The sequence below is a fragment of the Mycena indigotica genome (assembly GCF_014461135.1).
Source record: "Mycena indigotica strain 171206Taipei chromosome Unknown Mind.scaff0012, whole genome shotgun sequence".
Classification (NCBI taxonomy): Eukaryota; Fungi; Basidiomycota; class Agaricomycetes; order Agaricales; family Mycenaceae; genus Mycena; species Mycena indigotica.
Window position 1 is genome coordinate 200,768 of NW_023503011.1, and position 26,060 is coordinate 226,827.

A 26,060-nucleotide genomic window follows, 5' to 3' on the forward strand; every position below is an offset into this window, starting at 1 on the left:
TTACAAGTACATAGACTAAAAAGTAAAAGTGCGGCAAAACAACAGAAAATAAAACCCCGTCTATTCCTCGTTATTGGCACGTCTGAGGACGTCCTGCCAGTGTACAGCTAGTTGCGTCAGAGTCTTGCTTCGTACTGGAGAGGGTCAAAATTCAGTTTATTGCCAGATCCAAACAACGCACCGAAAGTCGATAGCACATCCTTCAAGAGTTCCCGTTTTGACAAGCCTGCAACAGTAGAAGACCATGATGTATCTCCACGACTATGCAAACCAAGTCAGTACTGATGTTCCCCGGGAAAATGGAATCACAAACGCATAAATGGGGCCCAACAATTCGCGGATTAGTTCCTCTGCCTTGCTCTTATAGCCCTCATCTGCCAGTTTTCTTGTATAGAGCGATAACGCCTGCTTGAACTCCGCTCCACTGTCCAACAACCGGGCAGAATGCATTCTGGTCTCGAGATGCGCTAATGTCATTGCTTCAGTCCAATACTTTGGTCGTATCTTCTCTGCCGTCTCTTCTATATCCTCGTCATCAGCCATTCCGGCTATGGTTCCTTCGGCGACGCTAAGCACGCCACGATTCGCCGTCGGATTCGTCAAGGAGCGCTTGCGAGCCTGCCAGACATCTGAGCCCTCGGACCACCATCGCTCAGTGAGTTTGACGAATGCACAGAGAGAAAGATCGTATGAATATATCACGCCACTGGAGCAGGTGAGGATAGAAGCTCCAGTTGGCTGAACTTTTGCAGAGGTAATGGTGTAATTTGGAGAAGTGAGAATCGAAGAAACGGAGACGGGGAGGGAAGAGCGCCGATTGTTTTTTGACATCCCTATTCCAAGGTTATCTCCAGCTGAGACAGAAAGGGCGGAGAACACTAACCATGAGTAGAGCTGGCCATTGGATGTTATGATCATCAATATACTGCCGCGGCCATCAATAAAAGAGCAAGGGGACCCAAGGTCCATGCTGGGCATCAACCTGCAATCCGAGTCTGCATTTCATGCGCCAAATGCGAGCGAGAACCGTACCTTCGACCATTTAGCGTGTAGACGAGGACTTGACCATCAATCAACGCAACCGCACAAAATCGTGATGCTGCGCAGACTGCGAGGGCCGGCGATGGCAAATAGTCCAACCATTGTGTGTGCTTGCCGCTCATCAAGGAAACCTCGGGAGCGTCTATGGCTTTCAATTCGGTGAAAGACTCTAATGAGAACGGTTCACCTTCTTCAGATTCTGGATTGATAACCTCAAATAATTCGTCACTTCCCTCAACTGTGGTCGAGATTTTCGTCATGGGAGTAGGTATCGGCAAGCTGAGAGATGAGCCGGCTGTTTGTGCCATACTTGGTCCGACGCCTATCGAGAGCTCTTTCGCTTGGACCACAACTCGCTTCCGGTCTCCACCTAGAGTTCGTGGGCGCTTGGATTCGTCGTTTTCAATGGTATTCGTGGCTCTCCGTTTCCTTCCGCCCTCTTCTAGGGAGTCTATGCGTACATCCGACGAAGCCCAGGTATCCGCATCAATATCGAACACACTTGGCGCTCTGTCTTGCTGTTGCTGTTGCACTTGTTGCGCCCGTTTGGAAATAGATACACCAGAAAGAGAAGGCCCCGCATATCCATTCGAGTGAGATATTGATGATAGCGATTGAGAGAGTGGCGGTGCTGGCTGTGACAATGGAATTTGCGGGGCAACTGGTTTGGTGATAGGTATGGTTGTCAAACCAACACGCTTTTTGCCTCCCCGTTTGGCCACAAGAACATTCACGCGTTCTCCGCCGTCTGTTGCGCTGCCAAACCCATTTTGGATCGGTAGAGGGTGGGGCTGTGATTTGGGAGATGGGGGTGGCGTTAACCGAGCAGTTTGGGCGGTATGAGAATAATGGGATGGAATATTTGGGAGATGGTTCCCAAACTTCTTGAGGTACTCGGTTTGGAGAGAGCGCGGGCAGATGCCCTCCAACTCATCTGGATCGAAGTTGAAAGCAGCTAATGTTCCGTCTGAAGAGACGGCATAAAGAGTGAGTCCATCCCAGGACCTAGCTATGGCTTGAGCCACCAAAAATAACCAGACGGATAATACCACTCACCAGCTCAAGTCCAAGATCTGACGTTCAAACACTTCTTTCGCAACGATTAATGGTCGGGCCGATTTCGTTTGCCAAACTGAAACGGAGCAATCGTCAGCACCGAGAGCAACAACGGAGCATATATTCGATGTTTGCACTGGTGCCTGCGGATTTCGCAAGAACATGTGTGGGTTATACGACTGGATGCAATGAGTCAAAGCGGTACAGCAAGTCAAGCTCTGCATACCGCAACTTCGACGGTATTTTCGTGGCCAACAAGAGAGATGTCCGACGCCCAAGAAGTGCGTGTAATCACAGACGCGATGAACACGAAACCTTTGTTGTTGGTGGCATTGGATGCAGTAATGTGAGCACCATCAGGAGACCAACTATAGAGATGAATGTCCATTCTATAGGAATGAGTTTGCTTACCTGAGCCTTCTGAAAAATGTGCTTCCAGGAGAGTCCTCAAAGGGTTTGGTCACTTCCGCTTCGATTGACCAGTCTGATGTCCGCCAAATTTTGACTGACCTGTCGTCAGATTGCGTGGCAAGATATTCGCCTGCAGGGTCCCAACAAACACCTTTCACGAAGCCCTGGTGCTGATCTAACTTGCGGATGCGTTCTGTCCATGCTTGAGACAAAAAAATGTCAAGAAGACTATTCGATACCGTGTGTGTAGCCGTCCCAGATTATAACTTTGGAATCGAGCCCAACAGAGGCCAAGTAGTGATCTCCAGGAGACCACGCAACGTCTGTTACGTCTAAAAGAGTTGCTTCAGGAACGCAAGAGGTGACCAAGAAGAACGAACCGCTCTCGTGTCCTGGTAACCGTTTGAGTGGCTTCCAACCCTCCACGTTGACTTCATCCGAGCCCCACACCTTTCCCTTCGCAGACCTTGTGTGTGCCAAATAAGTTGAATTACCGCGAGAGGCTCCTACTCACGGTACTCACGGGTCAAAATCCCAAATCATGACAATCTCGTCGTCACTACCGCTGGCAAGCCACCTCCCTGAGTGTGCCCAGCGTACGGTCAGGACAGGACCGGTATGCATTGTCAATGTGGACAATGCCTTAGGTGGTTTATTGGATAATTCGGCAGCAGTATTGAGGATCGGTTTGGTGCTCCATATTCGTATTTTAGCGTCGAGGCCGCCAGTGGCGATTCGAGAGCCGTCGGGGTGGACATGCACGGAGAATATGGATAGTCGTTTTAAAGAGTCGCTCTTTGCAGCTGTGTCGCGGTGCGCAACCCAAGCAGGCTTGGTGAACCGCATTGAAGACGCGACGAATCACGTGCACTTGAACGGAATGTTCATATGCTGGAAAGGTCTCAATTCCATGTTCACAGTCATAATTACCTGGATCGGCTATGGCAACTCTGCTATCCCATAGGTCTATGGCGCTAGGTGTTCCCGTTCCAGCTGGTCTAAGCTTAACAATGACATCTCATCGAGTTGTACTTTGGACCCCGACTCCTGCCAAAACTGCTTTTCTTTTCGCGCAAGTTTCACATATTGGAACCAGCATTTTTACAGGGGGTTCTACGGTTACTGAGTGATGTAAATTCCAGGAATTCGCTTTTAGAAAGAGTAATTGTGATTGGTTCACTCGCAAGCTCAGCGCCAGTCCGGAATCCTCTTATTCGATATCCATCCCACTCGCACCGTGGGAGCTGCGAGACATCCTTCTTTGCACCAACCTACTACAGGATTAGCTTACCAAAGATGCACCAACTCTTAAGACTCGCCTCAAGAAAATATCCAACGGACCCTCACTTGTTGATGCTGAGGCCGTCAGGTTGTCACCAGCGTTGTAATCCACAAGTGGTATCCAACTGCTCAGCGGGCTTGTTCCGGGTTCATAGCTTGCTTCAGAAACGTATAATAGCAGCCCATCAGATAAAACATCTGTGGAGATATTGACAAGCTCGGATTGGTCTACAGCCATATCACTGATGTCTTGCGGCTCTGTTCTGGGAATTTGAACTTCAAGGGTTCTCGATGATCTTGCCAAGGGAATGATCACCTCTGCAAGAGACCGCAGGGTTGTTTCGGGGTGGTAGGGAATTGGCAGGAAACGTGTTGGGTAAGGAAAACGGTATTGAAGTTGCGCGCTTGTGGGGTTTTCCGAGCTCGACAGAGCAGATTTGGGGCTGGATGAAGGGGGCGGAGACAAAGGCAACTCCGCTATACGTGTATCTCGCCACCAGAATCTACGATTTAAGGATTTTTAAATGAGCACTGTCGGGGAGCGCTGATAGAACGAACCGGAAAGGTGTCTCACAATCGCCAATGTCCTGTCCTTTCCATCTATGTACGTCGAGGATATGGAGAACTCCATTTTCGCGCCAGTTTACGTCCAGAATGCAGTCACTTTACAAGCAGAATCAGCTGAGGATCGGCAACGAAGAGGGCGGAAAAAAAAAGTTACAGTACTGTAAGGGGCGGAAGGATAGACGGGAATCGTGGTAGAAGGAGTTTCCCGAGTTTTCTGCTTCGTAAACACGTATTGGGTACTATCGCATTCGTGAGACTGCAGGCAGAATAGAGAGAGTGGTGCACCGACCAACACCGGGAACTCCCAACGATTGATCGGTGACAACAAGACATCGTTTTCCAACTGGAATCGGGGCAACTAAAAGGATTCGGTCATTGAGATCTCCAAGGTCAGCATACACACCCGCGACCCAGCCAGTGTCCAAGTCGTCTGGCAGTCCATCTTCTGCCTCATTCCACGAGTCTTCCTCGCTCATCTCCAGCAATTCAGCATACATGCACTGATCGGCCCACTTGCTCGTTGTAGCCACGGTCTCCCGTTTCGCCTTGGGTCTCCATTTTTTCTTTTTCTTTTTGGACCCGTCGTTCGCCTGGAGTGGGGGCTGAGATTGTGGCGGCTGTGATTCCAAAGTCGTGGGTGGCAGTAACGACGCATATGAAGCGATGCCAGTCCTAACGATAGCTACATCTTCTTGTTCTTCATCGTCGGATTGTCCCAGTGAAAGATCAGCAAAGACATCCAGTTGGCGCGTGGAGTCAACGCGTTTTGCCCGCCGCTATGCGCATGCTTGAGGAATATGAAAGAGGTTCGATTCAATGCCAACATACGCGTTTTTGCTCGTCGAGAGCCTAATGCGAATAGCTTTTGTGAGCGCTTTTGAGCTGAAAGAGACATGGTTTTGAGCAAGATCCACTTACTTTCTGACGCCGGTAGTTCTGAGTATCTTCGATAGAAGGCGCCTTGAAGTTGGCTCTGCGATTCTGAAATGTAGTCGACATTCAGAAGCATGAAGATCACATGCTATCGTGACCGTGACCACAGAAAGGGAGCCTTTCCTGGAGCAACGTCCACCCGCTCTGGAGTCTGAATCAGAAAAGACCAGCTCTCCTAGTATTTGCCCGACTCACGCCGTGGCAAACATCATGGCGTTCCTCGGGCTCACGTTTACTTTCCCTGGGAGCACAAGCATGTTGCTTCCAACCGCCGCACTTTGCCGAGGCCGATCAGCCCCGCGACAGTTCTTGGTTGCAATAAGCTTACGAATCCAACTCCAGAAAATACAGTTCTTATTTGAGCTTCCGTTCCTGAGTCTCCAAAATAATTATTGACTGAGCGACACCTATAAAAACCGTCAATGAAGACTCGTTATACCAACTTGAACCTTCGCCAGTAATTCAAGCTCCACTAGCACTATGAAGTTCTTCGTCATCCTAGGCTCTCTCTTCCCAATTGTGTACGCGGCCACGTTGCCGACCGCCGCAGTGCAAGGGAATGTGTGAGTGCAGATAACTTGTCGCAACACTTGTAACATGACGACTTCAGGTTCTTTTGCGTTGACACCAACTTCTCTGGCGCATGTAACCATAGCCATGGGGCAAGCGGCCAGTGCGTTGGGGTCCCTTCTAGCTTCAATGATAAGGTTTCGTCCTTCGGGCCTGATTCTGGCCAAGATTGTTTCATCTTTGCGTATGCTACATTATCGACAACGCTGAAGGCAGTTAACACTCACATTCAATAGCAACATCGACTGTACTGGCGCCCAAGTCGGACCCATTCGTGACCCTGGGATATCTGACCTCCGCACCGTTGGATTCAACGATCAAATGTCTGCTTTCAAGCAAGTCCTTCGTTCGACTCTCTCAGAGGTGTGACTAATGTGGCATGAAATATTAGGTGCTTCTTTGGCTGAGAAACTGGACGACCAGTTGTGCTCGTGTGTGTAGTTATCCATTATCTCTCAAGTTAAATAAACATGGAATTTTTTTTTGGTTTGAACATACCGATGTCACGTGAAATTTTATTCCCCAACAAAATGACTATACTCAATGAGCACATTTATAACCTTGAAGAAAGATACGCTGTCCGTCTAAGTATTATATAAAAGCCCCAAATCCCATTACGTTGATAATACTGTAGCGAGCGCAGAAATCGAAGGAGAGAAGAAGTACTCGCCACCGCGAGACACAACGAAGTCCGTCGTCATGGTCAGACTGCTGGCCGAAGACGTGGGGTCCAGTCCATTGACTGCGCGAGAGGCACCCGCGGAAGCACCTACGCTTACGATTAACGAGAGGCAAGAGACGCTGTATGATAGACAAACCAATGATGGGGTCGAATCCGGTGCTTCCATGGACGAAGCTATGTCGGTGGTTAGTGGGATGCAGGGAAGGCGCAGACTTCCGGCTTACTTGGGATTATTTGCCCAGGTTCTCTGGAGGAACTGTAGGAGATCCAAACGTTAGCTTGACCATTGATTTATTTGCAAAGGTCATCAAACCTGGAAGCCGGCCGCGATACTGGACTGATAACAGACTACCAAAGACATGAGAACATTTTTAAGGGATGTTAAGGAGGAAAAAGACGCACCAAAAGCAAGTCCACGTTCGGTTTGAGTGGTTTCAGAGGAAATTTCGTCGTCGGATTGTTCGGGCCCATAAGGAATGCCTCCTCGGACGACATGGTGGGTGTTGCTCTTATTTTCAGGCAAACCAAGATCGGCTCTCGGCCTGGTCTTCCTAATGTGCGAGCTGAAGGGACAGAGAGTCTGATCTGTAAGGCTGGAAGTATTCTGTCCAGTCGGTGCAAAGGTGAAATCATTATTCCGCGAAGGGTCTGAGCCGAGCTGCGGATCATCCGCCAATGGAGCGAGATATGTGGGGGCACCCTGATGAGTAGCTTATGAGTTCTTTTTGTGGGGCAAGACAACAGCAATACTCACGCTCTTCCAGCGTCCAACCATTCGCGCACCCAATAAGTCGGCACCTTGTTGGACCGTCAATTGCAAGCTAGGAGCTTGGATACTGTTATCAAGCAAGTACTTGTTGAATTCAGGGACGAGCTGTTTGAGTTGACGGAACACGAGGAAGGAGCCATCCTGTGCCCACGAAGGACGAGATTTCAGGGATGGATCACCGGCCTCGCCAACCAGAATCTCCCCAGGCTGAACAACAGCTTGACCGGGAAGCGGCGATTGGAAACCTTGAACAGCAGGATTCGAGATGCCATCTAGATTGCGATATATCAGCCATTGGGCGTGTCTTAGGAATAATATTCACCGAGATAACCGAAATGTTCATGACCCTCCTCCGCACCTGGCCTAGCCGCACCTTGCAACGAATAGATCTCGGTAATGGACGAGCCAAGGTTCGATTTCAGGGTCGTGAGCGAGTCATTGATGTTGTCGAGGGTGTCACTCGCGAGCAGAATGACGCCGTGGATACCAGTACTCGTAAATTGAGGTACCCAATTCGTGGTTCCAGGGTCACCCAGAGCACTAGCACTAGCCAATTGCCCGTTTGCGAAGGGTGTGTCACCCAAACCATCTGTGACACCCAACGCGTCCAGACCCTTCTTCGAAAATGCGATGTTGAGTGCAGTGACTGGCTGGGTGGACACGGAGAGCAATTCAGGCGTATTTGTAACGAGGGGAAGAATGTGGGTCTTAAGGTTCGATTTGAACGCCGTCGCGTCGGCAATTCCAAAGAAAAAGAATAGCTCCTTCTTCTTTTTCATTCCGATCCTAGAGGCTCAGGTTAGGTTCCGTCGCGAGAACTTGAAGTGACGGACAAGATGTCGCCTTGGATATTAGTCAGATTGAGCCCTACTGCGCTGGCAGCCACTTTGGCTTGCTTGACGGTGGGAAGACTGGGCTGTGCGTCTAGAAGAAATGAGGTCAAACTTTAATCACGTAGACATATTATTAGTTGGTACCAGGGTCTGTGTAATGTTGGTCAGCACAGGAATGACACTGGTTCAAGGGACTATACCGATTAGTATGGATGATTTTCTACGGTGAAGAGAGGTGGTCGCCGCAGACACGACAGCCACACAGATTAGGGGAGAAAGGAGAGAGAACTTCATGTCTAAGAGGAAGCGAAGGGAAAGTGGGGATGCCAGACTGCTTAGCTCTTGACGCTTCTTATATGTCTTCTGGGCCCGCGAAGATATTCATTATTTTGTTCTGCTTGCGAAGCTGTAGCGCTCCCACAAGCAACCATATGCATCATCCGTTTGAGACCAAACAAACTGCCAAATCTCATTGAAGGGCGGGAAAAAACGGTGTAACCAAAGCCGCCGCAACGTACATAACGTACCCCCAGCCAATTGAACGACTCATCCAAGTTCCTGACTGGGGGATAATCGTAAGCGCGGTTCTATGCGTTCTGACAAGTCCGCCAGGATAATGAGGATGACGGAGACCGGAGATATTTCCTAAAAGAGAGTGAGATGACCAAAAGCGAAGCTCTGTGTAAGCTGGTCGGTTGGCAGGCTGCCGAGAATAAAAGAAAGACGGCGACCCAGCTCGGACTGAGAGAAACTGCGCAGCGACAGGGCAGGAATCATTGTCGGGTCGAAACAGATAACTGGGAGGGGGCAATACATAGGGCTCTATTCCTTCAAGAAGTTCAAGTCAATCAAGGAGCTGATTCCGGACATCGGGTCACTAGATAGAGCGAGGTGGGTCTGCAAGGTCATGACTGAATAGACGTGGAGGTAAAAAGTATGGCAACCGCTTGTTGTGAATTGAGTTTTCGTTGACGAGTGGCTTGTAATCGAGTCGCTCGGCGGCTCAGCGGGTAGATCGGAATAAGCGTGTTACTGACGGTTTGTTGGAGGACGTCGACACCGTGAATTCCGCATGGAAATTCACCAAGTTGCCCGAATGAGCTACTTGCTATTTGCTGCGCTTCCGATGCGTTGGTAAGGAGGCGATGAGCGATTGCAGATTATCGTCATTAGCACATCGGGGACCAACCCCGAAGTCACGGTCAACAAGGACAAGGAGATGAACGAAGAGCGCAACAACAAATTGATTATGTAAAAACGGTTGCAAACAAAAGTAAACAAGCCGTTGTGTTTATGCAGAAACAGCGGAAGAGGCCATTTTCCCCGACAAATGGAGCTCAACTATGAATTATGACTTGATATTTGTGTGAACTGCTGTTGGCCCATCTTTTTGGTTCTCAGGACAAGGAATAAGTTCGCCGCTGATCACAGTGCACTTTTGAGAACTCTGGTCAGCTAGATTTCGTCGGCGGTACGATTTGCGAATTACAGCAATGCCACATAGTCGTGGATCTCTGTCTATGTCACAGAGGCTCCACACAATGAACGACGGCGAGGTTGTCTCGAAGTTCTCTGTACGACACCAACAAGTACTTCCTCGACTCAGGGTTGCCCATGCTGGCATCGACGGATTTGCGTGTGTTGAAAGGCCGGGGGAGCTACTAACTCATTGTATGATTAGACAGTTTGCTTTATTCGTAACGGCTTGGCGTTTTTCTCCGGGGTTGACCTGCCTTTGGCTTTTGCCCTCTCTTCTAGCATGGTCTTCCGAGCCACCGCCTGGGCCAACACCGGATTCTGCGCTTCCCACCTCCTTTTCCTTTCAGCCCTCTTTACCTTTCCTGCCGCGACTTCCGCCAGATGTCTCGCCCGCGACTCTTTTTTCATCTCGGCCCTCATCGGTGCCTCTTTCTCCCATTTCTCTGCCTTTTCTCTCGCTGCTGTCCGTTCCCGAAGAGCATTCCGTTTCGCAATAAACGCGTGATACCCTCTATGCGCTCTTTGCTTCGCGGGTTTCATGTGCGAGTAGTCGTACACGTAAGCCGAACGCTCACGACGCGGGTAGACGACTTTCGGTGGTCGAGAAGCGCGCCAGAGCCAGATCAATTTGCGCTCAGCCGCCGACTGGGATTTCTTCTCAGTAAGTGCACTCGTGGTTCGGCCTTGCGTGAGGTACGAGCCACGAGTTTCGCGTACGTGGCGGATAGCTTTGTCGGACTGGATTATGGGTAATATGTGGTGTTTGAGAAAACTAGGCGAGCATTAACTGAAGAGATGTGAAGAACATTGAAAAACATTACGATAGTGACCGAATGGGATGCTGAGGACGCGGTGGACCTGGAGGAAGACTACGCCCAGGTGGGCGCGGAAGATTGCCTGCTAGCCAAGGTGCATTCTTCCCCGAGCCAACAGACAGTACGAACTCCTCTGACGGCTTCTCTTTTGTTGCCAGTTTAAAAATGTCTTTGGTCGTGAGTGCTGCCTTTGTTGCATCCTGAGACACAATTTTCCGAACGATCCGCAGACCCTCGGTAATTGAAGCCTTGTGGTGGGCGGCTTGCGCGCCCCAGGGCAGCGCCATGAGCGTGAGAGGTCGGAATGAGTGTGACGTTTGTGACACCGACACCACACCGTTAACCGCAAATTCCAAAGAAAGCAATGTCTCGCCGTGCAGCAGTCGTAGAAGAGTTTGACGACGACACCGATCTTCCTCTCCCTTCGAGACCTCTGCCAAACACCGGCTCATCGGGGCCATTGTTACAGGAACTGCACATATCAGACGACGACGACGACTACGCTCGCCCAGGGCCAGCCTCCCCACACGCTCAGCCAAATTTTCGCCCTCCTTCTGGTGTGAATCCGCGAAACACGGTCACGGACATCACGCCGTATAAGAAGTTTGTGTCGATTTCCTGAGTATCTTGGAACTGAAAAGCGGGCTGATTAGCTGGACGTGTATTTACCCTATTTACCTGGACGCCAAACGCGCATATGGAACTGGTCTTCGTCGGGTGCCTCGGCCTAATGCGATCTGGTGGCCGTTGAGTAAAGACATTGCCGACGCTGCGACCAGTCTCGGATTGCCTGTTTTACACGAGGTGGGGAAATCTCATCCGCGTGATTGGGAGAATCCTGGGCGGGTGAGGGTTCAATGGAAGAAAGACGGGAGGCTAGTCAACCCCATGTTGAAGACTAGTTGCGTTTCCTGTTCCCTGATGGACGATGAACTGAAATAGCGGTAGAAAAACTCCTCCTCCAAATGATCTCAGAGCGGATACAGTTGGAGAAACCACAATTAAAACCCGCCCCACCATATATCTTCACCACAAGCAATCCCGTCTCAGAGTCAACTCAACCTGCTCCAAAACCCGGTAAAGGGAAGACAACGAAGCCGGTACCAACACCTAAGCAGAACAAGCCTCGGACATCCGCTTTGCCGAGTCCACCAGAACCACACCCGCCGCTTTCTTCTCGAGTCTCGGTGTATTCTCCTGCGCTGGTCAGTGGCATCCTTGTCGATGCAGTCAAGGCAGGCATGGCAGCGCAAGCCCAGGAAGCGGCGTCTGGGGCCCAACCAGGTTTACCAGGTCAACAACAAGGCAGCGCTGGCGGTATGCAGAAAGGAAAACGGAAGGTGGTGCGTGTGAGAGGATAGTACAAACGATAACCAAGTGTAACAAGTAGTAAGGTCATGATACATTCAATGGGGTAACAGAGTTTATCGTCCTAATGCTCCTTGAGTCAGGGTCGACTGGTTTGTCGAGCGTGAATGGAGAGACACCATTCTCCATCACACCGGGATCGATCGTTTTTCTGCGTGCATTAAAAGCTGGCTGGGAGCCTGCGTCGGGAAAGATCTGGTTGAGAGTGACGAATAGGACAACATCCACAAGTCCGGACAAATCAAACACAAATTCCACAAAGACGGTCACCCCAAATGGTGGGCGCGTTCCGCTGAATGCGCTTATCCGAGTAATCGCACTGGGAAGGATGAGGATCGCGTAGGCGACAGGGTACCAGATCATGTGCTTGACTAGTCCAATGGAGGTGATGTCAGTGTAGTCGCGGTTCAAGTCAAGTTTCCATGAGTCTTCTTTGGACAAGAAACGGAGCGTCCACCGATTGTTGACCTTGATAAGGTTGCCGCGGACACGTATGAGAGTGAGAGCGTAAAAAATTAGACTGAGGAGAACGGAAAGGCCCTCGAAGAGATGCTGCAACAGCAATTGTTCCAGGCGATAGTTTTGCGTTATCCAACACCACTCTCCCGAGGTTGCGAAGTAGGGTCCTCTCTCTTTCGTCTCTATCGTCGCTGGCCCAAGGAGAACTACAACAGCAGTGAAGCACCATCCAAAGCCGACCAGTGCAAACGACATCAACCTTGTCGACTCGAATCGTAGGAACAGAAGGTTGAACACGTGCGACGCGATCGTGAAAGACCAAATTGCGCCGCTGACGTTCCCTGCCTGCGTTATAGCGCCTACGTTGTCCTATTAGTAAGGAGGTGACATGAAATGGTGGACGCACCCTGGACTGTGCAGAAAGTATCATTGCTCACGCCCCCAAGTGTGATCCAACGGAGGTTCATGATCGCGCCAGTAGCTCTGAGCGCATCTGAGAGTAACAGGCAGCCAAAATATAAGAGGAGGTGGGTTCCTGTCCGTGAAAACTTGAGGCTGCGATGGGTCGTGACAAACTGGTGTGGAGTGGTCCAATGAGTAGGGTTCAACTTGCTAACATGCGACTCACCATAAGTACTAGGCATAAAATAGCAAAGACGGATATAAATCCACTAGCAGTAATAGCCTGGGACAAAATGAGCATTTGTGCAGACGACACAAATATAAAGGACGCACAGAAACACCATCGCCCACAGAAACGCCATAAACAAATTCCACCCCGCTCGAAGAAGAAGAAGTAGGAAGGGTTGGACCGGCCATGTTGCTCAAAGAAGAAAAGAGAAGAGCAACATCGCTACCGTCACATAGCAGGGGGTCTTCATATACTTGACAACATGGCGAGTCGGTATCTGCCTCTGGAATCCGAATGTCGTCGGCTCTTCTGAAATATCAAGATTTGGTCCGCTCTGGAATCTCCGCACGAATCTGGTGAACCAGAGTCGGGGTGAAAGGCTGATGACAAGCTTCAAAAGGAAATTTCGCGATCACGTGTTTCTTGGTTCCTACCCGACTCAATTAGCGTGATTGGGACTTTTGTCGGCAAGTGCGAACCGGAGATTGGAACCCCGAAGAAAGGTCCACGTAGCTCAACGGATGCAGCGGATATAAGTATGCAAGATTCAGGTCGTTGGCCTGTCAACTGAAATATTGCCAAGTTCAAGTCGTCAAGTTAATTATAGTCTCATATCCCAAGGAATTTCGAATCAAACGACCTCCTCGTCAACTTGCTTTCCAGGAACTCCCCACCATCCAGCAACCAAGCTGTCTTCCCCCGTATACACAAACATATCATAGAGCCCAACCGCTAGTTGAGCGCCAATCACTGGTGCAATGACACCGGTCCAGAGCCAGTACTGGTGTCGGAAACTCCAGACAGCGCCCGGGTAGCCCACCGCAGAAGAGAGCAACCGCGGCCCAAAGTCGCGAGCGGGGTTGAGTGCAAAACCTAACCATAATGTTTGTGGATGTTCAAGGGCCACAAATAATGGACGCACCAGTTTGCATTCCCAGTGAGCTAGAGATACCAAGAATAACCAGAAAAATGACAATAGGGAAGTATCCTGGTGCCGGGGCCGCATTCCTCTTTCCAGAGTCCGTGGTTGCAACGATGACGAGCAGCAAGATTGCGGTCCCCAGCACTTCAGAGAAGAACGCAGAGACATTCGTAAGATAGTCGATTGCATAAGCCCCAAACACGCCAGCAGTTTTCATGCTCCGAACGCCAGGCGCTCCTTCGAAGACATCGATCGCATGGAAGTAGTTGGCGTATACGAGCGCAGCACCGATAAATCCGCCAAAAACTTGGGCAAAGATGAAGACCTAAGGATTGAACCATCAGCAAGCAGATAGGTCTGGACTACGTCACTTACGGGCACTTTCTTCCACGGAAATTTACGCCAGGTCGCCATTGCCAGAGTCACCTACATTGCATATCAGCGTCAGTAAGAGAGTAGAAAAAGAACTTACAGCAGGATTGATGTGAGCCGGCGAGATGCCACTCGAGACCCACACACCAAGTGAAAGCCCGACCTGATGTGCTGAAATCAGTCTGATATTCTTGGACTTACACATTGACTCACAGCCCAACCAAAGCTCACAGCAAGGTAGTCCTTTCAAATATATTAGTAATGATCATGATCCATAAAAGGACACTTACACCCTTAGGAGACGACGAAACGCCGGTCGAGGAGGATAAGAGCACTTGACAATTAACGCCTGCACCGAAGAGCACTAAAACCGCGACACCGAGAAATTCTGCAAAAGGTTCGCGTAGGTATTCACTGTTGTCCTGGGTTAGTCTTCTCACGGAAGCTATAATTAGCCAAAAAAACATACCGATAACGCGCCAAGGTACTGTAACGTGGTCGTGTCGAGTTATTCCCCCTCAGAGGTGCGGTAGACGTGTGGGTAGTCGACAGTCGTGATCCATCAGAGTTCGACATGGTTGTTGAGGACAGTCTTGAACGAGGTTTAGAGGTTGTAAGTTGTGAGTTGACCTGTTCGTTTCCACCTCTTCATTTTTATACTTGCCCACAATCGATGAAGCAAGTGAACCTTGCCAAAGCCCTCTTTCACCGGTGGGTTTGGAGCACGGGAGGACGTCGGGACAGGAAATAGGCCACCCGGCGTAGGGTCGCGTACCTGACTTTGTACTGGGAATTCTCATTTTGGTACATCCAGGGTCGGACTTGAGGGGTATGGAAGAGCAGAGTTCATTATTTCTGCAAATAAGCTCCGGGTCTCGGTCGTCCACATTCGGTCGATGACGATAGCCGGCGACACTGAACATCGTTGGTTTGTCTTGAAGTATGGCATTTGCGAGTTCCGGTGCCAACGCTCAGATTTAAGGGCAACATACAGTTTTCAATCATAGGAAACCGGCACCAGGTTGGCGCTAGTATGACAAGTGTGATAGAAACAGCGTCTGAGCCGTCTATCTTGAGCCCACCCCGCTTCCACCTTCCGCCTTGCGGGGCAAGGTAAAGCATAAATTCACGACCCAGTAAGATGCGGAGTGGACATTCTTGGGGTGGGTCGATAATGCGTTCATTAGTATCTATGCGCCACGTCGCGCAGATGGCAGCCTTTTAAAACCGTCCACTGGCAGTTGAGTTAGTTGGCTTATGCTGAGAAGCTGTTGTAGCGGGTGGACATGGACAAGGTTGGAAGTAGGCTTATGGAGAAGCAATCAGTGTTCGAAGGCTGGGATTAATGAGGAACAGGATTGAACCACTCAACTCACTTCCGAGTCGCGGTACCTTGCAGATGATTCAGATAATTGATGGCATCAGGAAATCAAACTGTTCTTGCACACACGACGATGAGTGTCCATTAGAGCGGGCACTCCGTGCTCTGCCCATCTCTGGTCAATAAACAAGGGCCTTCACGATGCCGTCCGTCATATACGCATTGACATCCAGTGCGACACACCCGTGGCAATAACGGTTGATCTAACAACCACTATGAATTCAAGCAATTCCAAACCAGAACATATATCGCGGTGACGGAAATGATTCACCGAAGATTCGAACCACAAAGACAGGCCGCTGTCAAGTCGCGAAACTCAGCAGCGGGAGATGGAGATGTTCAACACCTGCAATCTTTATTGTTCAAAACTCGCGGTTTGTTGAAGCCCCAGTGCCAAAATTTAGTATGAGTAAGTCCTTTGGCAGTAAAAAATATCGTCTCAGGCATCTTTGAACGCAGTTCAAGTCAGCTCGTCGCCGAAGCAGCTTACAGAGGGTACCGAAAAAGAATCAGGATCGCCTGCCCTGCCCTTGCCGCTCTCTTACGAAGGCCAATCACAACCATATAATTTTTCCGGCCATTTTGTCATTCCATCCGTGGTTTTTTGAGTCAGCGACCATTTTGGGATACGGATATTGAAGCGCGGGAGTTACACCAACAACTGGAACGCGGAAAGCCAGGACCAAGTCGTTATTCTTGGTCCCGTTAACCAAAGCTATAAGAGCAGCGGTATCGGCCTCTACAACAACACAAAATGAAGTTGACCCTCCTCTCTTCGATTATATTGTTGCCCTTCACGCTTGCTCTCGCAAAGGGGGGCAACTCAAAACTTCTCATCAGTATGATGATCTCAACCATCGTCTTCGAGTACTGACCTTATACCGCTAGATCCTCGTGCGGGTTCTAATAGTCGCAATAATTCTTTAATCAGTTTTCTCTGTAGCTGCTCAGCCAAGCCTCCCCTCCATTAGTGAAGCTGAATCAGCTGCAAATGCGGTGGGGCTCAACCTAACCAACATTCAAGGAGACATCTTGTTTGTTGTGCTTTTCGCCTGTTTGCCCTCGACTGACTGTCACAGGATTGGAATGAAAAAGAAGAAGGAGTTGTTTTTCTTTTTCGGCATCGTCGACGCGTTAGCGTTCAAGTCGAATCTCAAAGCACATATCCTACCACTCGTCACGCCCATACCGCCGCTGCTCCCCGGAGGAACCTCACCCACTACCGCTTTGAACATTGCATTCTCTCAAAACGGATTCGATGCTCTTAATATCACAGACAATCTGGGTGACGCGCCGTTCGCTAATGGTCAATTCGTTGGGGCTAGTGGACTGGGGGATCCAGGCACCGTCAATTGGATCCCCCCGTTCACAGGTAACAAGATTCACGGTGTTATCCTACTCGCCAGTGACACCATCGACAACATCAACAACACGCTCATAGACCTCAAGTCGGGTCTCGGCCAGTCAATCACGGAAATTTACTCATTACAAGGGGCGGCTCGACCACCCCCCGAAGAAGGTCATGAGCGTACGTCCTGAACAACTTTGACTGAATGGTTATTAACTTGCCCTTAGATTTCGGTTTCTTAGGTGTGTATAGGGTCTGCAGTATTTACACACACGATTCACCTCTAAGTAACTTTAGATGGCATCTCAAACCCTGCCGTTCAAGGCTTTCGAGACCCGTCTCCTGGTCAAGCTGTGGTTTCGCCTGGTGAAATTCTTGTGGAAGATAGTTCACGGCCTCCTTGGGCACAAGACGGCTCCTTCCTCGTCTTCCGCCAACTTGAGCAACTCGTTCCCGAATTCAATAAATTTTTGGCCGACAATCCGATACGTGCTCCTGCTCTGACGACACAGCAGGGCTCTGATCTGCTTGGGGCGCGCATGGTTGGACGATGGAAAAGCGTGAGTTTTCGAACTCCATATTTAAGTTGGCCGTTGAAATCAATTGAAATTAGGGCGCTCCTACGTTCCTGTCCCCGTTAGTCGACGACCCAGTCCTCGGCAATGACACGTCGCGAAACAATGATTTTACATATGCAGCACCAGGACAAAACCAGTCCGACCCTACCGATCAGTCGCAGTATGTTCGATGGCCAAGCCTTGAACCTAACTAACCCCGTTGAAGTACACCTTTCTCAGCCCACATCAGGAAGACACGGCCTAGAGCCGACCTTGGATTACCTGAAAAGCCCAAGCACCATATCGTTCGCGGAGGTATTCCGTACGGCCCTGAACAGTCAGAGGACGAAATCAGATCTAACACCACTAAAACTGAGCGTGGACTTGCATTCGGTACGTAATTCAACACTTGACACAGCAACGTTCCCCTATCTCTTTTCCAGTTTGCTATCAATCGAGTATTGCTGCTGGTTTCCAGGTTCGAGGACAAGTGTCCCCCGAAGTCATGTATGCACCCATTGACATCACTTTTTTTTAGTTTCTCCAACAAACATGGGCGAATAATGTCAAGTAAGCATTATTGACGCCAGAACAGTTTCTTGTAGCTCAACTACGAAATAGCTTCTCCAAAACTGATACAGGTTTCGACCCCATCATCGGTCTGTACTCTCGTGCGTTGGTTCAAGCTTGCTGATGGACTTAGGTGCTAACCGGGGTGCTCCGCGAGTTGTGAATGGACTGGACCCTACCCTTCCCAGTCGCAGGTTCACCATCATGACGGACTTCATTGTGTCTCGCGGTGGGGAATATTTCTTTTCTCCGTCGCTTTCTGCCCTCGCAACAACATTCTCGGCATGATCAGAGATGAGAATTTCTTACATGATCCACAATAAAGCTTGTCAAAATGGTTAATTATTGATCCCATCACAAAATATTCAGTTAGTTTGATAGACGGCGACATATCTGACTCTCATGGAAGAGTCGTAACCCGCAACGGTCTGTGAGCCAGGGTTGCCAGGGTAGCCGCCTCCAACAGCGACGTTGAAGATGACGTAGTAATCCCACCATGCAAGCGTCGACCAAAGTCCTTGGTCCCCGATTTGCGACCCACTAACACTGTAGTATTGCGTCCCATCAAGCCAGAAGCTCAACGTTTGCTGTGTCCAATCACTATTGCGTAGATCGACCTTCACGGCCCAGGTATGATACTGCCCACCCGAGTAGGCAGCATGATGATTCGCGTCATTGAGTGTGACCTTTGTGCCATCGTTCAATTGGTAATGCAACGACGCAACGTTATGGTTTTCAAGCCAGGGAGTGACCTCGAAGATGTCCCATTCACCGCATTTGGGCCAAGCACAACCGCTGCTGCGAAGACGATTTCCCAACGTCCAGAACGCGGGCCAAAGCCCAGCACGAGTGGCGGGGTTTCCAGCAAAGTCAGGAACCTACACACGAATAAAGACGTTTAGATCGCAAGGCGGAGGAAGACGTGACGAGCTCACCCAAAGTTCCGCCTGAATGACCATCGCGCCACCCGTTGGAGCTGTAAAGGCAGCGTTGCTCTCGATACGCCCAGAAAGCCAATTTCCACTCGAGTCTTTGGTGGGAATGATATACAGCTGGCCGTCGCCAGAAAGATGGACGTTGCCTGTGCCAGAAGTATAGGTCTCCTGCTCGCCATTCGCGGTGGGATGTTTAGCGATTTGATTCCATTTGGAGGTGTCTACACCGGTCCCTTGAGCGCCGTTGAAATCATCGGACCACACGACGTGATATCCAGATAGCGAGGGAATGCTCGCTTGAACAACGGTGTTGCAGAGCAAAAGGCAGACAGTGAGGATGGAGGAGGAGAACATATCTGAGTTCTTGCTGAGAACTTCCAGACGGTTCCTTTTATACTGGTCCAGCAGAACCTATAGCAGCCGCGCTCGCTGTTGAAGACGAAAAAAACTGTAGCCAAGAAAACCCGAGGAAGGAATCTGTTTCCAACCTGGGCGGGTGGCTGCGACGGCGGGGAGACTTGCCAAGCTTCTAGAGCCGGACGACAAAGAGAGAGCCGGACAATCTCATCTTTCCTTGACGGTTTGCTGAGGAGAAAACTCGGCCAACAGCATGATGAATTTTTAGCCCAGGTTCAATGAACGAATGCCGCTGTGTTCGCAACACCGAGCAAGACCGAGTATCACGAAGCTGGTCAATATGGACATTCTTGGATTCGGATATTTGGTCCGCCTCGACGACACTCAGTAGTCTAAGACTAACAAGAGCAAGCAAGAGAGGTCGACAGTCTGAATCAGCAATTGATCATGATGGCATCCTAATTGATCCGGTCCTGCCGTTGATAAGTGCTACTTCCCCAGTCTGCTAGTATACATGCAACTACTCGTTCACAGATTGTCCCAGCTAATATTACGCGGAAATCCATTCCTTCCATCCATCATCCACTTGTGATCAGCACTGACGCGCAAAACCTGACTGGCCCTGGGAGGCCTCCTTGTCCCCTGCACCGAAATTCTTCACATCAGGTCGTCCGTGTTCTTTGTCCGGTTGGCTGGAAACCGCGATCGCCTTGGGCAGCATGTGGGCAGCATTAACATCTGCAAAAGTCGGGTGTCAGTCTCATGGTCAATCAGCGGAAAAAGCGAGGGGAGTGGGTTACGGGAGGTGGAGCGTTTGGAGTTGAAGGAGAACAAAGACAAAAGCATGATGAAGAGGTAAAAAATGGAGGTGAATGGTAGGAGAAGAATGTGAGCAAGCTTTGCAAGTGCCGCAACTGTCCCACCGCCGTCTTGGTGCCTGTGAGTCCCAAGAGCAGCAACACCACGCGTAGCTACGGGGGACAATGGGGTGCCACCAATCGACAAGGAGGGGGCAATTGACGGCACTCGAAGACGCGATGAGGAAGGTAATAGTGGAATGGAAATGAATGACGGCGCTGAGTCACGAGAAAAAGCTCCGTGAGAGGGAACGGGCATAAATGCATTCGATGGCCGTAGACCAGCTACAAGCTTCTCGCTTGCATGCCTTGCTACATGGAGAGAGCGAGGACGAGCAGACGTACCCATGAGGCCTTCGGTGATCTCGAGAATATCAACGATCAGTCGCTCGATGAGGTCCTCACTGAGAGTTTCGCGGACTTGGAAGCAGCGGTATCAGTACAACACTGTCTACAGTTTTCAGCACGATGAGCTCACCAACAACACGCAGAATTTGGGTTTCTGCCTCGCCTTCCGGGGCATTGTAGTTGGGCACAATCCAGCCCTTGGTGCGCAGCATCGACTGAACCCACGCTTGTTGAACATGGGGGTACTCTGCCGCAAATTTGTCTGAGAGTCGAAACGACACAACAGGAAGGCCCTTCTCGTAGAGATTCGGGTCGTCCGTATCGTCGAGTCCAGCGAGGTCCTTTACTGGTTTGTGTACGTTGCTGAGTACTGTGAAATACGTGGCGTCAAGGGCACGTGCAAGCATTCTAGCGTTTCGGAGGTCCTTGATGGCGATACGGCGATATCCGTCGAAACCAAGGTTTAAAAAGTTGTACATCTGGAGCCACATGAAGGAGGTTAGCAGTAGAACGATCTTGACTTGCCTGAGCAATGATGGGAGCTGCTGGTTTTGAAAAGTTGCTACAGTCAATTAGAAACATATCTAATGAGAAGAGTTGGCGTACAGGGTAAACGAGTATTCGACGCTTCCGAGATAGTCTAGAGACATTCAGCTGTCTGCTTCTACGGAAAAGAAAAACTAACGAAGCTCGAAAATAAGATCCTTGTGCAAATAGGATTCGTCGCGCCACAAAACCCAGCCCAGACCAGCGTAAACCAGCCCAAACTTATGGCCAGAAGTGTTGATAGACACGACACGGGGAACATCGAATGCCCATTTGAGGTCGGGGTACGCGAAGGGGGCAATGAAACCACCCGACGCCGCGTCGACGTGGATGGGGACATCGAGACCAGTGTTTTTTTGCAGTTCATCAACTAGTCAATTGAATGAGAAATTGTCGCTTGGCCAAGGATAAGGAGATGTACGGAGGTCAGACATGAGTTGTACATTCTGGAGTTGACTTGGTACCCAAACGCAGGTATGGATTGGGTGGACGTACTTCGAAATGACCAGTATAGGTTGAGCCCATGATGACCATAACCTGCACTGGTTCAGTCATATCCATGATAACACCTACATACTCACTCCAATGGTATTTTCGTCAATGAACTGCAAAGCATCGTGCGGGTTCATGACGTAGTTAGTTGACTTGTTGACGGGAACAAGACGAGCCTCAACATCCCAATACCTAGCAATCGAATTAGTTACGACTCAACACTGCGATGGAAATTTGAGACCTGGCGAATTTCTCCAGAGCACACTGACAGTTGGAGCCAAAGACGATGTTGGGGTGATAATGATCCTTGCCCGCTGCCTTGCGCGCCTCCTGCCAGCGTTTCTTCATGGCCAAACCACCGAGCATGATGGCCTCAGACGAGCCAGCAGTGGAAGTTCCGATGGCTTTTAGGTCCTTAGGCGCTCTCCACAAGTCGGCCACTGTGATGTGTTATCGTGGTCTATGGGCATTCAAGAATGGAGAAACGCACACATCGAGATGCAGCGGTTGTGGATTATTGTTGCGGCTGGGTATTCGTCCAGATCGACCTGATTTTTGTTGAGATTTTCCATTATAAGTTGGTTAGCTTCTTCAGGCATCCATGTGTGGACGAATCTACCGATAAATAAAGAAAAAACAGAGTGATTAAAGGCGACACACGATGCTAGGTTGAGCAATGGGTTTCCATCCAGCGCAGTTTGATCATGCAAGAGTTGGTATGCTGCTTTGGAGGGAATGCCGACTTCGGGAATTGTGTATTTGGGCGCTCTGGCAGCATCCTCGTCGCGGGACCACGACTGATGCAGAGTTTGTCGACCCTCCTGGCCAGTGTGCTTGAAGCGCGGATGCTCCTTGGCCCGTTGAATGACGTCGTCAGCGTTGACTAAAAGAGCGGGTGTAAATGATGTTGATCCCAAGAGAACGACTAACTGTGGCGTGAAAGAGACATAGTAGTGTGAGGTTGCGAGGTGAGGTGAGGTTGAGTGGGGATAAAAAAGTATACGCCCGCGCTGGGGTATAAATAAGTCCAGACCTATGCTGTCATAGGTTGATCCATGTAAAAACGGTCCACTATCGATGTTCTGAGGCCTGATACGGTGATCGTGGCTTGGTGAAAGTTAACCACGCAGTGAAAACGTGTGGCACGGGAGGAATACTTGGGAAGAAATGTGGGGAATGGAGATCCATCAGCGTTCGTATAGTGGCACTTGAGTGGGGAGGAGCAGCTACACATGGAGTCAGAGGGGAAGGCAAAAATAACTGACTTCAAAACTCTTCAAAAAGGAGTATTTTTTTTGCCCGGATTCATGCAAATATTGGGGCAAGATAAGAGTAAACAGATTAGATTTGCTACATGTCGGAATTCAACGTTCAACATAAACTCATCGCGTGTATTTAGTACATTCAAGTTTCATATGAGACCAGCTCGATCTGTGGTTCAAGCACGTAAGGCTCAAGAAGTGGACCAATCACCCACAACCGCACTGCCTCACATTGAGCCGACTTGTAAGCAGATAGCAAACACTTACTTTGCAGTGGTCATTCCGTCCCAAGTGAGTCGATACAGACCGAACTTGATACTAAAGCTGGCATCAACACAAGTTCGGACGAGGGGACGAAACATACTAGCCACCGCCAGCACCCATATTCCCCGAGACAGAGTACCCAAGTATCGTGTCGCCGTCGCTGTTAGTGATTTTGTAGTTCAAACTTCCTGTCGGACCAAACTGCCCTCTTGTCTTGTTGAGATTGTGGACAACTGGATTTGATCAAACCACTGACGAGATTTTATGAGTCGTCGTCAGCCCATGGTAATTGTCCAAGCTGGTAGCAGGGCATGTGGCGCTTCCACAGCTGGAGCCGCCAGTCCCTCGCACATAGTCCTTGATCCGTAGTTAGTTGCTGACTGCGTCAAGCGTTACCAGCGGTGCATTCTCCGAAATGCCAAAAGCCTGCATGAGATGGAACCAGGTGGAGCCTGTTCCCGTAGACGAATAGAAATATTGCTTCCAGGTGTATGAAAACGACTGGCCAGCAGAGGTCTGAGGGAAATGGAACTCATCACGCTGACGCGGAGAGTGAAGATGGTTGGTGTCCAACTCCGAAGTGGGGTCGGAGGTGAGGTACATATGGTAACAAGAGGAGATCGTGGAGAGGGTGCAACCCTGCTCAAGAACACCTAAATCAATAGTTAGTGTTGGTATAGAGAGGCCAAGTGTAACGAACCGGAAGCTTGCCAGGTCATTGAGCCAATAGTCCCTTGTACGAAAGCATTTCCATTGTTGATCGTGGTCAAACGTCGGTTGAGGGTAATGTTTGTCGGAGCGGCAAGCGTTTGGGCAAACAGCGCGAAGAGGAACACGACAGACAGCATCCGTAACCGCTATGTTAGCCCACACCTCTCGGCCACATTATATATACTACACCAACACTTCTTTCGTTGTTTCTATGAGGGCCGGCGACCCGGCGAGCGAGGAGTGCGGCCAGTCTCCTTCTAATTCGGCGGCGTGGGTCTCTTGTCTTTTCATCTTCCTGTTTTAGGCTTCGCAGAAAGACTGCCACGCAGGGTTCCTATACTCCATCGTTTCTACGGCAGACTCAAGCAGAGGCGCATGTTTGGTGTTTGGTTCGAAGCTGCTGCTTTACGGAGTGGCCACCCTCAGACGTCCACGGGAGTGCAGAAGAGTGTAAGATCTGGCGCTGACGGGCGGTCGAGTTGGGACCATGAGAGCACAAGACAAAGTGTCCATCAATAATGCATCAATGGTCACCGTGACGAATTTCGTTTTCGTGGAATCTTCATTTAGTTTGGCCTTCCTCAAGTCGTCTTCAAGTTCACAAAGAAGATATACTCCATAAAGTTACGAAACACAGACGCCATAGACTATTGAAGGCTGCTTGAACTTAGTGTTTTTTTCTTCTAAAAAGTTGCTAGAAAGCCTCTTCAGTCATGGTATGATAGCAATGACCAGAAAGGCCGGATCCTTCTGATGCCGAGCAGAAGGATACCTGGAAAGGGACTCATGCGGTTTATCCATGCTGGTGGTGCTTCTATCTCGATTATTTTGGAACGAACCTTGGATGCACTGGCAGTATACTCGGTGCCGCAAATCGAATGAAGACAATAGGGCCTGCTATGAGTTCTCCTTCGAAGAGCTACCAGCCAATGTTCCCAACCCAAAATCTAGTCAAAATCGCACCTCATAAGTACTTTACCAATGGGTCGATCTCAACAGCAATCAGTCTTGCGACAGCTTGATACTTGTGCCGTGGAAGGAAACCGAGTAAAACCCTTTGTAAATGCTAGCAGGCAGTGGTGGCATCGAACGGCGTTCAAGAAAATGGTCTCTCGGCCTACCTGAGCTGAGATTGCCAAACATATCAATGTTCAGTGGAGTTCGCCGGAACAGCCTTCCTTAACAAGCAATCCCTTGTCTCCTAGGGAGGGTGCGTCTTATCAGTATATGGCGTTGGAATGCACCATTATCGACCGCAAACCTTGTCACTTGTACAACTTCAACACACCAACAAATCACGTGGGACTTGACTGACGTCCATACTGAGTTGATTTAACAGGTGCAACCGTGCAATATGAGCAAGCATCTATTTCCAAAACGGGGATGCATTCTGCTCCGCCGTCAAGAAAGTACACTGATGCGAACGATCACGTGAGCGCGTCTCGGCACCGAATCAATCATGATGATCATGATCGCCGAGTCAACCGCGATAGGATTTTCGTCGGACAACTCGGACCCGTACTTGGCCTCCCGCGCAACAAAAATTCGGTCCCGTCCAGTCATGTTAATACATTCAATCCGCATAAATACTGGGAGTTATCGCACTGTCTCTTCATTCAACAACCTCGTGAACTAATGGTACAAAAAACCACAGTCCATTTGTACTGACCGAATTCCACACTTTAGGCGTCTCCGGAACTTGCTGCCACCTACGCTGCCCTCATCTTAGCTGACGCTGACACCGAGATCACGGTTATTATAACCTTGCTGGTCTTCGTCGTGACTGATCCGTTCCACAGACCGACAACATTCTTACACTGACTGCCGGTGCGAATGTCGAGCTCGAGCCCATTTGGGCTACGCTTCTCGCCAAAGCGCTTGAGGGCAAGAATGTCAAAGATCTCCTTTCCACCGTCGGCACTGCATCTGGTACTGGCCCCGTTGCAGCTGCCAGTGCACCTGTCCAGACGGAGTCGAAGCAGGTTGAGGAAGAGAAACCTGCTAGCGACGCTGGTGAAGACTCAGATGACGACTTGGTGCGTCTTGAAATTTATCTGCTTGCGATTTGAAGACTGACTCAATATTGATCAGTTCGGTGGTGGCTTGTTTGATTAAATCCAAAACTTGTCCAAAAGTACTACGTACTTCAACGAGTTCAGCGTACTTATAAGCATGATCGTGTTAAATTCGTCAGGTAAAGGCGACTCTTGACAATGATAGAATTCATTCATACTTGGTCGTTA

General features: G+C 49.8%; 12 protein-coding genes across 12 annotated transcripts; 3 read left to right on the plus strand and 9 right to left on the minus strand.

The window, feature by feature from the left end:
• Positions 1-60: 60 nt before the first annotated feature.
• Positions 61-3,354, minus strand: MIND_01212200 (Protein HIR; the record flags this gene model as incomplete). Its single annotated transcript, XM_037368628.1, has 10 exons — positions 61-134; positions 182-261; positions 314-982; positions 1,033-2,046; positions 2,098-2,276; positions 2,324-2,465; positions 2,509-2,701; positions 2,748-2,840; positions 2,889-2,974; positions 3,032-3,354. 10 exons carry the CDS (start codon positions 3,352-3,354, stop codon positions 61-63), a joined length of 2,853 nt encoding a protein of 950 aa, XP_037214596.1.
• Positions 3,355-3,587: 233 nt separating this feature from the next.
• Positions 3,588-5,355, minus strand: MIND_01212300 (uncharacterized protein; the record flags this gene model as incomplete). Its single annotated transcript, XM_037368629.1, has 8 exons — positions 3,588-3,779; positions 3,815-4,292; positions 4,348-4,452; positions 4,511-4,595; positions 4,646-4,714; positions 4,760-5,132; positions 5,185-5,205; positions 5,275-5,355. 8 exons carry the CDS (start codon positions 5,353-5,355, stop codon positions 3,588-3,590), a joined length of 1,404 nt encoding a protein of 467 aa, XP_037214597.1.
• A 1,118-nt stretch (positions 5,356-6,473) lies between these two features.
• On the minus strand, positions 6,474-8,437 carry MIND_01212400 (Peroxidase 2; the record flags this gene model as incomplete). Its single annotated transcript, XM_037368630.1, has 10 exons — positions 6,474-6,628; positions 6,678-6,715; positions 6,766-6,797; positions 6,855-6,889; positions 6,944-7,241; positions 7,296-7,582; positions 7,633-8,096; positions 8,144-8,234; positions 8,288-8,293; positions 8,344-8,437. The coding sequence occupies 10 exons, from the start codon at positions 8,435-8,437 to the stop codon at positions 6,474-6,476; spliced, it is 1,500 nt and encodes a 499-aa protein (XP_037214598.1).
• Positions 8,438-9,820: 1,383 nt separating this feature from the next.
• MIND_01212500 (uncharacterized protein) lies at positions 9,821-10,724 on the minus strand (the record flags this gene model as incomplete). The annotated part of the gene is made up of 2 exons (XM_037368631.1): positions 9,821-10,394; positions 10,444-10,724. The coding sequence occupies 2 exons, from the start codon at positions 10,722-10,724 to the stop codon at positions 9,821-9,823; spliced, it is 855 nt and encodes a 284-aa protein (XP_037214599.1).
• A 77-nt stretch (positions 10,725-10,801) lies between these two features.
• MIND_01212600 (uncharacterized protein) lies at positions 10,802-11,798 on the plus strand (the record flags this gene model as incomplete). The annotated part of the gene is made up of 3 exons (XM_037368632.1): positions 10,802-11,040; positions 11,091-11,338; positions 11,386-11,798. 3 exons carry the CDS (start codon positions 10,802-10,804, stop codon positions 11,796-11,798), a joined length of 900 nt encoding a protein of 299 aa, XP_037214600.1.
• A 34-nt stretch (positions 11,799-11,832) lies between these two features.
• MIND_01212700 (uncharacterized protein) lies at positions 11,833-13,083 on the minus strand (the record flags this gene model as incomplete). The annotated part of the gene is made up of 4 exons (XM_037368633.1): positions 11,833-12,623; positions 12,671-12,839; positions 12,893-12,949; positions 13,000-13,083. 4 exons carry the CDS (start codon positions 13,081-13,083, stop codon positions 11,833-11,835), a joined length of 1,101 nt encoding a protein of 366 aa, XP_037214601.1.
• A 443-nt stretch (positions 13,084-13,526) lies between these two features.
• MIND_01212800 (uncharacterized protein) lies at positions 13,527-14,765 on the minus strand (the record flags this gene model as incomplete). The annotated part of the gene is made up of 7 exons (XM_037368634.1): positions 13,527-13,768; positions 13,818-14,142; positions 14,193-14,243; positions 14,290-14,352; positions 14,403-14,432; positions 14,480-14,603; positions 14,659-14,765. The coding sequence occupies 7 exons, from the start codon at positions 14,763-14,765 to the stop codon at positions 13,527-13,529; spliced, it is 942 nt and encodes a 313-aa protein (XP_037214602.1).
• Positions 14,766-16,324: 1,559 nt separating this feature from the next.
• Positions 16,325-18,333, plus strand: MIND_01212900 (Fungal peroxidase; the record flags this gene model as incomplete). Its single annotated transcript, XM_037368635.1, has 12 exons — positions 16,325-16,409; positions 16,459-16,464; positions 16,514-16,604; positions 16,650-17,098; positions 17,146-17,160; positions 17,216-17,478; positions 17,532-17,656; positions 17,702-17,868; positions 17,919-17,953; positions 18,014-18,045; positions 18,097-18,134; positions 18,179-18,333. 12 exons carry the CDS (start codon positions 16,325-16,327, stop codon positions 18,331-18,333), a joined length of 1,461 nt encoding a protein of 486 aa, XP_037214603.1.
• Positions 18,334-18,410: 77 nt separating this feature from the next.
• MIND_01213000 (Glycoside hydrolase family 16 protein) lies at positions 18,411-19,334 on the minus strand (the record flags this gene model as incomplete). Its single annotated transcript, XM_037368636.1, has 2 exons — positions 18,411-18,923; positions 18,981-19,334. The coding sequence occupies 2 exons, from the start codon at positions 19,332-19,334 to the stop codon at positions 18,411-18,413; spliced, it is 867 nt and encodes a 288-aa protein (XP_037214604.1).
• A 595-nt stretch (positions 19,335-19,929) lies between these two features.
• Positions 19,930-22,529, minus strand: MIND_01213100 (Glutamate decarboxylase; the record flags this gene model as incomplete). Its single annotated transcript, XM_037368637.1, has 13 exons — positions 19,930-20,075; positions 20,138-20,614; positions 20,673-21,021; positions 21,068-21,104; positions 21,149-21,182; positions 21,228-21,458; positions 21,510-21,534; positions 21,584-21,625; positions 21,670-21,772; positions 21,822-22,020; positions 22,071-22,195; positions 22,241-22,463; positions 22,511-22,529. The coding sequence occupies 13 exons, from the start codon at positions 22,527-22,529 to the stop codon at positions 19,930-19,932; spliced, it is 2,010 nt and encodes a 669-aa protein (XP_037214605.1).
• Positions 22,530-23,033: 504 nt separating this feature from the next.
• On the minus strand, positions 23,034-23,954 carry MIND_01213200 (DOMON domain-containing protein; the record flags this gene model as incomplete). Its single annotated transcript, XM_037368638.1, has 6 exons — positions 23,034-23,064; positions 23,110-23,160; positions 23,207-23,314; positions 23,363-23,463; positions 23,503-23,759; positions 23,807-23,954. 6 exons carry the CDS (start codon positions 23,952-23,954, stop codon positions 23,034-23,036), a joined length of 696 nt encoding a protein of 231 aa, XP_037214606.1.
• Positions 23,955-25,446: 1,492 nt separating this feature from the next.
• Positions 25,447-25,932, plus strand: MIND_01213300 (60S acidic ribosomal protein; the record flags this gene model as incomplete). The annotated part of the gene is made up of 4 exons (XM_037368639.1): positions 25,447-25,455; positions 25,504-25,569; positions 25,617-25,853; positions 25,909-25,932. Exons 1-4 carry the CDS (start codon positions 25,453-25,455, stop codon positions 25,930-25,932), a joined length of 330 nt encoding a protein of 109 aa, XP_037214607.1. The 5' UTR covers positions 25,447-25,452.
• Between the last annotated feature and the right edge of the window lie 128 nt (positions 25,933-26,060).